Source organism: Emydura macquarii, unplaced genomic scaffold (genome assembly GCF_026122565.2).
Source record: "Emydura macquarii macquarii isolate MOO-44397 ecotype Brisbane River unplaced genomic scaffold, CSIRO-AGI_Emac_v2 contig_629, whole genome shotgun sequence".
NCBI lineage: Eukaryota > Metazoa > Chordata > Testudines > Chelidae > Emydura > Emydura macquarii.
In genome coordinates, this window is record NW_027130766.1 from 2224011 (window position 1) to 2238609 (window position 14599).

At 37.3% G+C, this 14599-nt stretch overlaps 1 protein-coding gene across 9 annotated transcripts in view; it reads left to right on the top strand.

The window, feature by feature from the left end:
• The window catches only part of TANC2 (tetratricopeptide repeat, ankyrin repeat and coiled-coil containing 2), a 492680-nt gene that overhangs the window by 212582 nt on the left and 265499 nt on the right, over positions 1-14599 (top strand). For 7 of the 9 annotated variants that reach the window (XM_067540990.1, XM_067540986.1, XM_067540987.1 and 4 more), the window contains one exon: positions 7962-8141. The exons of 1 other annotated variant lie outside the window; for it this stretch is intronic. In XM_067540990.1, coding sequence (XP_067397091.1) covers positions 7962-8141 — 180 coding nt within the window. The remainder of the gene's footprint in view (positions 1-7961; positions 8142-14599) is intronic. One more of the 9 variants, XM_067540992.1, reaches the window with a different exon arrangement.

The window sequence follows — 14599 nt, forward strand, 5'->3', positions numbered from 1 at the left end:
TTGGCAGGTTTCTCCATCCTCCAGGACTGGGGTGGGATGCCCATGTTGTATTTATGGAGAGTAATAATATAGTAAGAGTAAAAAAGAGAATTTGGATCTGTTAAATAATATTGTAGGTCATTCTCTAGGGTTGTGAAAGCCCTAGTTTCTGAAGTCTTAAATGCACCTCACTAGCCTACTAGGAAGGCATTATGTAGAAACATGCCTCACTAATAGGTGATATGTTTGCTCAGTCACTCTGGTTTTCTGCACCAGATTCTAGCAGTAATTTTGTTTCACTTTTCTTTTCCCTTCTCAAATCTGTTGTTGTTGTAGAGTCCGAATAGTTTATTGAAAATGACATTGACTTCAGAGCAATCGTTCTGTTCTTTGGCTGTGTTCCAATGTTGCCAGCAGTATATTGTATTGGCAAAAGTATTCTGAGTGATTGAAGCCTGCAGACAAATTTAGGGGGATGTGTATTTAGAACTAAAATTACTGAACCTTGTGAAATGGCAACTGTTGATACAGATTTTGGAATTTTATATCTTAAATAATAAGAACCCAGGCTAGATTAGAAAGAAACAATTAATTCTAATGACTGTATGCACTCCCAGAGCCACATTGCATTCAGAGCCAGATTGATTTCCTGGAGTTTAGTTAGGGAATAAAAGATTAATAATAGTAAATTACAACCTTTTCTTTTCAATTCCCTCCCTGTATGTAATGTACAGATGCTGATTGTGCTCTCTGTTATGGTTTACCTTTAAGTTGTTTGGATTATATATATATATATATATATATATATATATATATATATACATATATATATATATATATATATATATATATATAGGTTTAGCTAAAGTGTTGATTTCACAATGTTCTGATTGTATCTGACAGACATAACAGTCAGATACTTTGATGGTTGAGGTACTATATTCTTGCAAAGCACATTGCTGAATACTTGCTAGACACACCTATGATTCACTGGACAAAATATTTTCATGCTGTGGGAAAAATGCTAATATGTGGCTGCAGGTATTCTGATTGCTAGTATGTACTTGATGAAGAACGTATATATAAAAACACATACAGAAATGTTAAAAGACCATTATTAACGTTGCAAAGTCAAGCACTCAAATATTAGGAAATGCCAGAACCAAGGTGCTTGAATTTACATGAGCCAAACAACATATTTTTATTAGCCTCATTCTTGGAAACAAATGAGCTGGTTTGGCTGAAATTTTCTACAAAACTTCAGCCTGAAGCAGACCCTTAGCATGGAAGATTTCAGCCCAAATGCTTAAAGTTTCGCAAAGTGATAAGCAATTGAAAACAAGATTCTATAATTAGGTAACCTTATTAGTAGGCAGTGCTGCCAGCACTGTCTATAGTAAAATGGTGAGGTGAAAAAATAGATGTTATATAAAGGCAAAATACAACACACATAAAAATATCTATTTAGAAATGGTTAAGTTAAACAAGATAAAATTTAGGCTTTGTCTCTTTCTCTTTCTTCCCCTCCACCACACGCACAGACACACTATTCATAAACTTTCATTTAGGAGTTCTGGAGAAGGTCAGTTTTGGCCAAATATCATCTCATTAACCTGGTGATTTAAGTGACTGACCCTCTTTGTAATTTGGTACCATTTATACATACTTAAATATAATAAAAGTTTTGTTGTTGTTGTTAATCATTTCTGTCCAACTATATTAATCATATGTCTGTGTAAATGTATATGGTGTTTCACAAACCTGTAGTGAGACACATTCCAGTAGATATCATCTATTAGTTATTTTATAAAACAATTGTATGATTGGAAAACCCTGTTTTGTATGCTCATTGAATGCTGCACACAAGTATGGCAGGTGTAAGCGAAAGTGTGAGCACATTTTGAAAATGTGGGCCTTTATACCCTGTTCTCTACACAGTGATTGTTATATAATTCTAATAATCAGAGCAAGCACATAAAGTCCCTTGAACGGATCAGAAATGAGATGAAAAATTTAAAAATATTAAATTATTTAAGGGCTTTAAAGGTCATATATGCATTCCCTGTCTCTCCTCCATTCATTGACAACCCCTCAAAGGTTGTGGTTGGAGAAGACAAGCTTCTTTTATAAACCGGAATCCCTTTCTTCCTCACTTCACTTTCATGCCTCCATTGTTCTCTGCCTCACTTTCATCCCCCTTCTCTAGGGTACCCAGCCTCTCTACTCCTCTTCCTCTCATGAACTTCCCTTCTGTTGCCCCTTCTGCTGCCTCTTTCCCTTGTTCCAAATCCAGGTAGTATCTCTCATTCCAGCCTTCAATACTTTTCAGTCTGATGAGGCTCATACATACAAATCAGTGTTTGACAAAGAAATGAAAGACAGACACAAATTATTTATGCTGGAAATTTAAGATGCAGTTAGTGTAAATGCTCTCATTTAGTTATTCGTTATTCATTTCTGAAGTAAATAATTTTCAAACCACACATATGAAGGGGACACCAAATTTGTGTGGAAACTAAGATAACTTTGAGACTAAAATGAGTGATATCCTTCGAAATGAAGGACACTTGAGAGGTACAGTATTGCCAAGCTCAAGAGATCAAAAATCATGTGAGATCCCCAATAATAATAATGAAATATGACTCCAAAATAATGAGATTTATTTTTTTAATAAAGATTGTGTTGTGTGTTTTTGGTCTGTCTTTTTATTTTTGAACTCCTCTGCCCATTCCCAATGTGCGTGGGTGGCGAGTGTTTTCCACTTTTTCACATTTATTGAAAAGGTGAATTTAACCCCCCTGTGCAGCTGTGACCTCCCAACACCCAAAGCAGTCCTGTCATCCCAGTTTGTCATGATTTACTGGTCTCTAACCCAGGTCCACAGGGTTTGTGGGAATAGCCACCCTCCAATCTTCCAGCTGGCAGCTTGCTGACGGTCTCTAACCTGGGACCCAGGAACTCCAGCCCCAGTGTGAGGCTCTGCCCCTAAGGTCCTGTTGGCAGAGTCCCAGAGTGACTGATTGGCCTGCTGACCCTGCTTAAATCAGCAGCAGGAACAGGAGATTGTGTGAACACTTGGGCCTCATTCTGCTCTGGAATATGTGCCTCATGTTATTGCTTGATTTCCTGGCATCTGACTTGAAGTTCTCTGTATGTACTTGACATGAGCTCTGTATGAGTGTGGTCCATGGAATAGCCACAGTTAACAGGAAAGGGAGAGAAAACAAAGGAAGAAATAACAAGATACCACTTACTCTAACTTTTAGCTTGCATGAACACAACCTAAGACATGAGTGCAGACCAGATATGTGGGCTAGTACAGACAGGAGAAGCATCGTCATGTTGGCATTGAGTTCTGAAGATGAAAATAGATTGGTTCAGAGATGTCCAGGAAAGGAGACAATATGACTTATGCAGGAGGAAAAATGAAGGGTGCTTTGGCTTCATGTAATTATTAACTGAAACCCATGCTTATTCCATAAACATATGTAGGTATGTACATAAGAATATGGTAACATACTCTACATAACACCGCAATGGGTTTAGGGATTTTGTTATGCATAGAATTTAAATGAGACCATCAGACTTTTGCAATATAAATAAAATTACAGTTTGGAATATCACAAAAATTATATCTGTTAAAGTCTATGACTTTTTGTCATACTGAAATAATTCAGAAGACAATTTAGTAGTTAGTATATAGAAAATACAATATAGGAAATGTCTTGTGTAAATATATTTTGTAGCAATACAGCTAAAGTTGTGGGTTAGTCATTGTAAATCTTTTCTTTCAGTGATTTATAAACCAATGGAAAGTTATGTTTGACTGAAACAAATTTCAGAATAATCTGTTCAAATCGTTTTGAATTCTGCAAGTGAGAAAAAATGAGAATTTTGATTTCCCCCTTTTTTTCTCCCCACAGATATTTCTTTGCTTTTACTGAATTCAAAATATTTTTGTTAAAATTAATAATTGGTAGGTAATCCATAAATAAAACATTTTTAATTTGTTTTATTAGATGACTAGGAAAAAAGAGAGTGATTCCAGTCTCTTCCTCAAAACACTGGACCCCAGTGGTTCTGGATTCTCTTTTCAGCTCTGCCATTAACTTGCTTTGTGTGACTTAATGCAAGTCGATTAATTTTTCTATGCCCCAACTTCTGTATCTGTGAAATGAAGCCGCCTGACAATGATCTTGTGAGGGTTGGTTCATTAAATTTTGCAAGGCATTTTGAGAATTTAGATGGCAGGTGCTATCAATTTGTAAAGCTATTTGTTGACATTATTGTTGTATTTATTATTCATTTTGCATAGAAATACGCTAGGCTTTGTTTCCCTTAGCTTTTGATAAGTGCCAGATATTTTGGCCACAAATTCAGTTGCAGACCTATACTATAACGGAGTCTATGCAGAGCACATGCAGTAGACTATGTGGTACTTAATAAAGCTGTCTCAGAAACCTGGAATTTGAACCTGTGTTTTCAGGGAATTTTAAACCTGTGCATAGTGCTTTAACCCATCCCCTCCAGGGGCGGCATCCTGCAAACTGCGAACTCTGGCCCCAATTCAGCAAAGCATTTAAGCATATGCTTAACGTTTAACAGTATGAAGTGAACAGAGCAGACCAAAGAATCCAGCCCAAAGTATTTTTAGCAATCATGGCAAAAATCATTATCCATTATGAATTCATTTAAAATTTGCATATAAAAGAAACTGCAGTATGGTGACATTGAGGTTATTAAAGTCACAAAAGCAAAAAAATCATGTAAGGATTATATCTTCAATACATGGGCAAAGTAAAATAACATGAATTATAATGAATACTCAGCAGTTGTCAGATGTATGTTAAGAATCATACATGGAAGCATCCAGTACTGCACTTGAGCGTGCAATGCAATAATGGTTAGTTTTTGTTTTGTTTTTCATTTGTAGAACAATACACCTGTATTGTGAAGTATTCCTTGCATTGAGATTGCTTCTGGGTCCTTATATTTTAGCTGTAAAATGTATCAAATTTTTATCAATTTGTTTTCTGCTGTGTGAATGAATAATGTATTCCCTTAACTATTTTACACTGTTCAAATAGCCTTTTTTGGACAACTACAATAAACTCAGACTGTCATCTCCTCTGAAACATAATGTATTGAAGGCATTTATCTTTTCTGCCTTAGCCATATGTGACTATTCTACTCTGTTATCCATCCTCTGAGAATTAGTTTTTATAAACCTACATTTATTCACACAAACCACCAGAAGTCCCACAAAGCTATCCAATGGAAATCAAATAATTTGCTTTCAGGGAGGAAAATAGGTAGTCAGATCCCTTGGCTAAAATCTAGTTGATTTTTTCCCAACATTAGCTCGTTGCAAAAATCAGTCAGAAATTTAGAAGCACCTCTCATAATTCTCTGCTCGGTATGTATAGTTTATACATCAGATCTCAAGTAATGTATATTTGCAGTAAAATATAAAAGATAACTGTTGTCAGTTTGGAGGCAAGTTATCACAGAACTCCACAGTACTCCAATGTATTAGCCAGTCTTCAGTTTGGTTATATTGCAATAACCAGGATACAGCTACTCAGACCATCGTATCTGAGTGCCTTCCACATAAAATCAATAGCAAAGTCCCCAGTGGACTTCTCTGGCACTTCTCCCTTGTTAGGGTTAAGCCTCGCTTTGGGTAGAGTTGTGAGTTTCTTTTAAAGCTTTTATTAATTTGCTTTCGTTAGGGCTTTGGATAGAAGTTCAAAAGCAATTGCAGAAATGAGTAGCAGTGGGATACAAAATAAACTTTGAACTTGAAAAAAGAACAAGGACAAATAAAATGAACCATTTGACTGTACTGTTCCTTGAGGAGCTTCAATTAGATTCTAAAATTATCACCTGAGTTCAAACAAGGCAACAATTCAATTGGGTGAAGGTATTTCACTTAGCCCGAAGGCTCTTTAGTGCCTAGAGATAAGACTGCAGAAAACTTAGAGAAGATCTCTATCTAAATAAAACTTTTGAGTCACAGAATCATGAGCCAAATTCTCAGATGATGTAAATTAGAATAGCTCCACTGTGCTGATTTACAGCAGTTGAGAATCTGACCCAGTATCTGCTCTGAGTAAATCCACTCTGTCCATTAGCAAGCAGGTAACCTTGTAAGAATGACTTCTCATCTGTAAGCCAGCAATTTAGCCCAGATTTTCTGTTCTACGAGAATGTTAATCAAAGAAATAATAAGGTAGCAGACTCCATCTTTCGCAACTTCACTGTTGTTTTAATAAATGAATGGAGAAGTGAAAAGAGCAGTACGTGGTATCACTGAACAAATAGAAATCTAAGGGCTCTGTTTCCATGTGGTCATTTAGAATCGCATGAAATACACATTAATATCTGGAAATTCTATAGTTTTTAGAGCCTAAAGATTTCTGACTAGTCTGAAATTCTAGAAGTTTAGATATATGCACCAGACAGGAATCTTTTGGATAGGGTGGGAGAATATCTATTTGGGATTATATGTCATAAGAAACAATGTATTTCCTACAATGCATTTGAAAACCTTTATGAACAAACACCATTTACTTTATCTTAAAATAAATCTATTTTATATTACATAATGTAGAAGAATGTCTTGTACAGCTATTAATAAATGTATGTTTTATCCTCATAAACATCATTTACTTTGCATTTCACCAATATCCTTTGATAAAAACAAACATTGAACTATATCAAACAAAAATGTTGTTTTAATTTTAGAAATATTTGTATTTAGGAATGTAAGTATCTTTTATACATTTAAAAATATATTTATTTTAAATAAAATAAGTATTTAATTTAAAGCAGCATTGAAGTTGAAAAAGTATATTTATAGTCCCTATGACAGAGTACAAAAACGCATACAAGTGAGCACAAACGTGAACATCATTTATTAGTGTATTTTTGAAAGATTGTCAAGCGCACTTGGAGTTTTAGATGTGTGCTCTTTTATTGCAGAGTAGTAAAAATTCAAATGAATAAATTAATCATATTTAGAAAGTGAAGAAGCAGGTAAAACAAAGAAGGTAAAGATTGATGCGCTGTGTAATCCAGGCAGACAGAAGATGAGTTTATATCTAGCTCCCAGCTAGAGAGTTGTTCTCAGACTTTTTCTTGCTCTTTGGACCAATGAATATTTAAGTATTTATAGAAAGTGGAACAGCTTCAATAGGAAAGATTGACTACAGAATAACCATAGCCTGGTGGTAAGAGCACTTAACCTGGTAGAAGGGAGACCTGAGTTCAAGTTCCTGCTCTAATGACTATAAGTATTTGTACAAAGTGGAACAATTTTAGGAGACACTGAGAGCAACCCACCCCACAATAGCTTGTAAACCTGATGATTAGGATGTTCACCTGAGAGTAGATGGATCTGAGTTCACGTTGTTGCTCCAGAGTTGGGGTTCTAACCTGGACCTCCCAACTCCACGGCAAATGACCTACTAACCACTGGGCTAAAGGTCATAAAAGGGATACATGCACACAGACACAGTTTTTTGAAGCTGAGTGGACTTTTCCAATTTGCTGACAAATTCCAAATATTTTCAGACCCAAAATGAATATTTGTTCTGATTTTTTCAGTTTGCTGGCTGAGCTGAAAAATCTGTTATTCGCCCAGGTCTAGTAGTTACAGTAAAACTGATAACTCTAGAATGCTTAACAAAGCAATTTGAAATCTACCTAGTTAAGTTGTTTGTTACCCTGTATGACACATTCACCTATTTGCTATTGTATAAATGTAATTTCTTTATTGGAAGCATAAACATTTTCTAAGATGAGCATGAGAAGGAGCTGTGCAACACTAAAAAGTTTATGTGATTCTATGAGAAATAGTGGAAATATTAAAAAGTGTCTAGCCATCCTAAGCCAGCAAATTCCTGAGTCTAGGAATTGATAAAAGCAATAGGCTGCCTTTTATTACAAGCTGTTCTGTTTTATTTTTACATTCCTATCAGGCACCTCCACAGAGAACGACTGTGCTTTTGAACCAGACTACGCCATTCCACCACTCCCAGTGACCGAAGGTATGCAGCACATTCGGATTATGGAGGGCATGTCCCGCTCTCTTCCATCCTCCCCCTTACTCACACATCAGTCTATCAGTGTTCGGCTCCAACCTGTGAAGAAATTAACTGGTAAGGACTTTAAATAAGTTCAGTTGGACTTTTAAAATCGGGCACTGCGAAATTTTAGATAAAGCTCACCAACAAGCTTCTTTGCACAAATCTTCATTAGTTAACTACATGGCCTGCTGAAGTTACAAGATTTTGTAATTGGAATATACATCCATGTTTGCAATATTAAATACCGTAGGGAAATGGGTTGAATCTCAGTTTAATAGCGTGATCTATTTAGTCTTTAAATAATTGATCTGGTTTGCACACATTCTGGTTTTGTAGGTACGTTCTAGTAGTGCCAGAACATATTCCAGTCTCCTTGTGAATCAGTTTGTTCAAGTCAGGCCAACAGATGGAGACATTTCAGCAATTTAAGTTACTTTTGGTTAAATTTTTGCATGCTGAGAGAAAGTGATTCTAGCAAACTACATTATTTGTTGCAGCACATAGAGTGACTTTTCATATATGTTTTTAAACCATTTTCTTTAAGTAATTTATTTGGTTTCTATGGGCCAGATGTGTAAAAGTTTTTAGGTGCTTAAAGATGCACATACGTGCCTAGTGGAATTTTCAAAAGTGCCCAGGGGCTCAACTCCCAAGAAAATCTGGCACTTTGGAAAATCCCACTAGGCACTCAGAGGCTGGTCAGCATGGAACACTGCAGCAGGGCTATGCAGGGGAGTGCAGGGGTTGGCACCTAGGCCAGAGATGGAGCAGAGTAATGGGAGGGGAGCAGGATGGAGTCACTGATGCTCGACAGGCTAAACAGAAAGCTCTCTTAGGCTGGATCTGGCTTGCAGGCTGCTAATTGAAGAACACTAGTCTATAAGTACCTACATGGGAAACCAATATTTATTAATGGGCTCTGCATTCTAGCAGAGAAAGATATAACATAATCCAATGGCTGGAAGTTGAAGGTAAATAATTTCAGACTGGAAGTGAGGTATACATTTTTAACAATGAGAATAATTATCCATTGGAACAATTTACAAAGGGTCCTGGATACAATTTTTAAATTGAGATTGGATGTTTTTCCTAAAAGATCAGCCCTGGGAATCATTTTGGGGAAGTTCTATGGCCTGTGTGAAGCTAGACGATGACAATGATCCTTGGACTCTGTGAACCTATGAAATCTTCCAACCTTTGTCTTGTCTATTTGATTGTAAATTCTATGGGGCAAAGACTGACTCTTACTATATGGTTGCAAAATGTCTATGACAATGACACTCTAATCCTGGTTGGGGTCTCTAAGCAATATTATAATATAAATAAAAAATAATAATCCAATGGTAGATATAGTGGCTGTTTCTATAATATCAGTATTGACTTGGAGCCCTTGGAACTGTGAGTTCAATTTAGCTGTAAGCTCTGGTAAGCAGTATCCAGAGCTCTACTATCTTCAGGGCAAATAGAAACCTTTGTGTTATGATACAGCATGTATCCTTAATTAATTGTGAGTGCAAAAGTGAAGACTGCTTCTCAGAGTTAGGCTTTGTGTGCTTTCCGACAGATAGCTCTGCCCTTTGAGGTCAACAGAACAATAAAGCAAATTAGAACTCATCCGATCCTATAGTCTGGCTTCCAGCCCTCCATTTCCATAATACCATAGGACTATTTAAAAATCCTCACTGCCACAAGATATATGCAAGAAAAAAGAAAGATTATTACCTGTTACTGGAGTACTGGGAGTATATTACAGGGATGGCTAGACCGTGGCTTCTGAGCCGCATGCAGTTCTTATACAGTTAAAGTGCAGCTTGCAGAGCTCCCTGTGGCCTCACCCTCCCATTCTCCGCTGACCAGACTGGGGTGGGGCGCTCAGATCTTCTGCCCTGTGGCAGGGTGGTGAGGTAAGAAGATTCTGTCCAGTGGGGTGAGGGTTTGGGGTGCCAGTACATTTGGCCACCCTTGGTATATTGCCTTTGCAGAGTTGTTCGTGAATTATCAGGACCCCAGGAATCAAAATATTGAGTGTGAAGTTATGTAAGGGAATATCACCACATTGCCTTTAATTCTCAACAGTTGAGAATGTCAAATAAGGACACCAAAGAAGCAGGCAATAGGATAGGTGAGCGTGGGTCTTCCCAGGCAGTGTACTCTGGGAACTCCAGCTACAGATGAGTAACTTTCCTTTCTGCAATGCCGATCGACAGTATAGATCAACTAACACAAACAACCCTGTGGAATAGGGCTGAGAATAAAAACAAAATATTTTTCCGTATTATTCTATTTTTTTAGTTAACAATTGTTTATAAAACTCCTACAAAGCAGAAAAAATGGTGTTATAAGAATGACATATTTTTGGACTTTCCCTCGACATCTTTAACCATATGGAAAGGTTGGAGAGTTATTTCTAACGTTTGATGTTTCTTTCATTGACTTTACATGTCTAAGAGTGGAAATACATCTTTAATAGCAATAGGTACATCATTACTTGTACAAGAGTGAAAACAGATAATTGATTAAAATAATGGTGTTTGTTGATGCTGGTGAATATTTAAATTATTACACTCAAGGAAATCTCTTCCTAGTAGCAATCGGCATATAGGGGTTGGTGTAGCCCAAAGCAAAACTAAGGGATTTTAGTCCCAGGAGATCATTAATCTGCATGGAATGGCCTGCAATGAAGGCATTATTGCTATTTTAAATGAATAGCTCTGAGATCATTTAAAATGTTTTTCAAGTGGAATGCTTGCATGTGATCCCCAAATGATAGTACTGGTATGATGGTCATGTTGCATCTTTGTCTGTATTGGACATTTCTAGAGAATTTAAAACTGGTATATTGGTTACATGCCAGTCCTTTGATAGATTTCCATGTAGTTTATAATATTAGCTATATATAACTATTTCTTTGATTTTGTTAGAAGTTTGTGAATTCTCCCAATCTGAAGTGGGGAAGTTGAGATTTTCCTCTGAAATACTAGTTTAAAATTCTTTTCTGAGTAGTACATCATATTTCCATTTTTTGCTATTGATCAGTTGCTTTGAAAGTGAGAAGGGAACATTTTTACTAGGCACTTAAATTTGGAGAAATATGTTTCATTTAACTTAAGTTTTAAAATGAATGCTTCAGAGAAAACGTTTGCAGTATTTCTCATTTTAGGGCCACTTCAGAGATGAAAAAAAAATTATTTTTAGATTTATCTGTAGACATTTCTTTTTCCTATTTCATGTGTCAAATTTTGACAAAGAGACCTGCAGTTAAAATATCTCCTTCTGACTCTTCTTCTCTCACTGAATGATGTTGCTCTTCTAGTGCCTCTTGGAATTCCAGGTGGGCATATGCTCCTATGCTTTGCCCTTAGCTTTTTTTTCTTGTGCACTGAAACTTTGTTAGTATTGTCTGATCTATTCTCTGAGCTTCCCTGCTTCTCTTCTTTGAAGAATAAACAAAAGGAAAATGGGAGGAGAGGTTTATCTGCCATGTTAAAGAACTTTGTCCCTAGCAAACTCTCCTACATCCATCCAGCAGTATTTTCTGTGGTGGAATGAATTTCAAGGAGAGAAATATGGTGGTCCCAAAACAGAGAGCAAATTAAGGGCCAAACTAGGACAGCTCTCTCCGTCCTGACCCACTCACATACCGTGCTCAGCCCCATACCCTTCTCACACACCAGCACTTCCCTGCTCCCGACAGTGATGCATCCTGGTGTTCCGGGAACTGAGTGTGCTAGTGGGCCACATAGATGGATAGGGGCTGAGGAAAAGAACTGTGTGTAGGGAAAGGGGATTGTGTTAGAGAGACCTGTGGTATTCAAAAGGGCTCTGGGTGTGGGTGTGGGTGAGAGGAGATCAATCCCCAAGTGTTGATGTAGTTGACGGGTTTTTTTTAATGGACTCTTCCTGCTCCCCTGCCTCAGCTTCCCCGTGGTACTGCCATGGTGCACAATGGAGCGGAGACAGCAGTGCCACAAGGAGTCTTTCAGGCATTAATGTCTTGGAATAGAGAGACTGAGCTCCCCATCCCTGGCCAGTGTACTACTCTGGCTTTACCATCACAGGAATTCCCTGCACATGGGCCTCTTCTCCCCCAGATACCACATACATCTAGGGCTTCCCAACGTTTTCCTGCCCTCACCATATACCTGCTTATCTACCCTGGCCCCCTTCTATAATTCTCTTGCCCTCTTCTACTTGCTGTCACCATTCACCCACACCACATGTCCCCACCCAGCCCTGCTCTCACCCACCTCATGCATCCTTTAAAGTTTTTTTAAAACAGGCAGGCTGGTTATGGTCAACCCTTAGGTGAATCAAAAGTTGACCAGCTGTCACCTTTTTATGTGTGAAATCCTGTCTACATTAGTGTTGGTTTTTTTAAAAGGTTAGTTAATATGTGTTAGCTAACATTTTAAAACAACATCTATTTTTCTAATCTAGACATGGCCCAAGGCTGTTGACCTTCCGAGTGAGCTGCAAGGTTGATCAGTTCACTCAGGGTGAAACACAAAGCTCCACAAAGCTGGAATAACTCACTGGTGTTTGTGTGCAGCTCCATAGAGCTGGGAGGACAGAATTTGCCATCACAAATCACAACAGGCCATTGGGATGCATGGCCACTGTTCTTGCCTATAGGCTGAAATATTTGGAGACTGCCTTTCCAAGGCCTTTGAATGGGATGTTTGAAGTAGTCCCTCGACCAATGATTTATTTGAGGCCAGCCTAAAAGCCTCCTTCCTCTGTACATAAAGTTGTGGAATTGCTCCTGCATGGCTGCATTCCCTGCCTCCCTCCCTGATGGAAAATGCAAGTGTGATTTGGCACAGGCCCGCCATACTTGGGTGGATTTCATCCTCAGGATTTTGAATTCATGAGAAGGAGCAATGATGAGGAGAATATGCTGTCTTTTTGATGCAGTCCATGTAGTGGCCAGTCTGTCTGTGTGCTAATTTGTGTACATTCACTTATTCCTTTAGCAAAGTACATATTAATACCTTGGTAGATAAATATAATTGTCCTCCGAAACATTTATCTTCTACTTCTCAGAATGAGTACTCTGGTTACCGAGACAATTTCTCAGTATATACATGAACTTCAGTATTATCTAAATTTGAGATTTTAGGCAGCCAAATCCAGGGAGATTAGCTGAAATAAACATGTTACACTCAGTAACATTTTTCAGTAGATAATGATAACCATTAAGCCTACTTTGTACTGGGTCATCTTCAGAGGTGTACAGTGAAAAATAACCCTTTTAAAAACAGACACTGTAGCTTATTCAAAGCCTTTCTTGGCAATGTCCCCAAAACAGACTGTTTTTTTGAGATTTGCATTAGTACAGATTTTGTCACAAGGGAAAGGAAAGTGCAAATTCCTATAGTGGACTGTTGTACTAAATATTAGAATTTACCACCGTAAAGACAAATACCTTGTGAAAGACAAATACTGTAATGGCTACAGTATTTTCAGTGTCTAAATATTGATAATATGCCACTGTTGGTTTCAAACTTAATATTTTGTTTAGCAGAATGTACTGATAAATCGATAACTACACAGTGCATGAACTCACTGATCCCTTTCAGTTCTTGCAGTTGGTTAAGAGTTACTGAGCCACCATGCATGAATGGCTTTAGAATTTGTTAGAAGTAATATCTGATATATAATGAAGAAAACTTGAGTCAGTTTCTGCTCTGTATTGAGTGCCCTCCACTCCTACTAAAGGGAGTGTGAAGTGCTCGGCACCTCAGATGATAAAATTTAAAATTTGTAAGGCTATGTTCCAGATAATTCTGTTCCCCCCCAAAAGTTCAAAATGTTCACTTTTCATAGTGAATCATTATTATTTTACAGTGTTTGTTTGTACATATTATTTGTTCAGTGATTCTGCTTTATTTAAGGCTACACTTATGAGACCAGTATTTTACAAGTTATATATAACATCACCCATGTGATAAACAGGAAGTTTTTTGTGAGCCACATTAGAATTGAGAGGCAGATTACATGTGGCCTTATGTTAAGGAAAATTATATTACAAAGTGGTATATATTATTATAATAAGGAAGCTCTGTAATTTTGTACCTGAAAGTTAATCTACCTGCGTTATTTTCAGAAGAATGAATGTAGAATACTCCCAAAGGAGCATTTCTAATGAGTCAAGAAGTGGTGGTAATGGAATTACTAGTTTTTCTAGTCAGCTTGCTTTTGGGAATGAGATTTTAAAGACAAATATGCCTTGTCAGATTGCAAACAGGAGTTAGCATGTGATTGCAGAACCCTTTTTATAGGGCCTTGATAAATGTTTTAAAGGAGGGGTTTTTTGGGGGTTTTTTTTACTTATTTCCATTTTCTTTTGCAAACTAATTTCTGTGTTTTACACTAAGAACAAAGTCCTAAATCATGTACAGAAGTAGTTGCTTTGTAAATCACACTGGCCCACCTACTGGTATGTTCCTGTGACTGGTGAAGCCTGTATGCTTAAGTATTTTTGTAATCTGACACATCTGCTGAAATAAGGAACATTTTGGATTAAATTA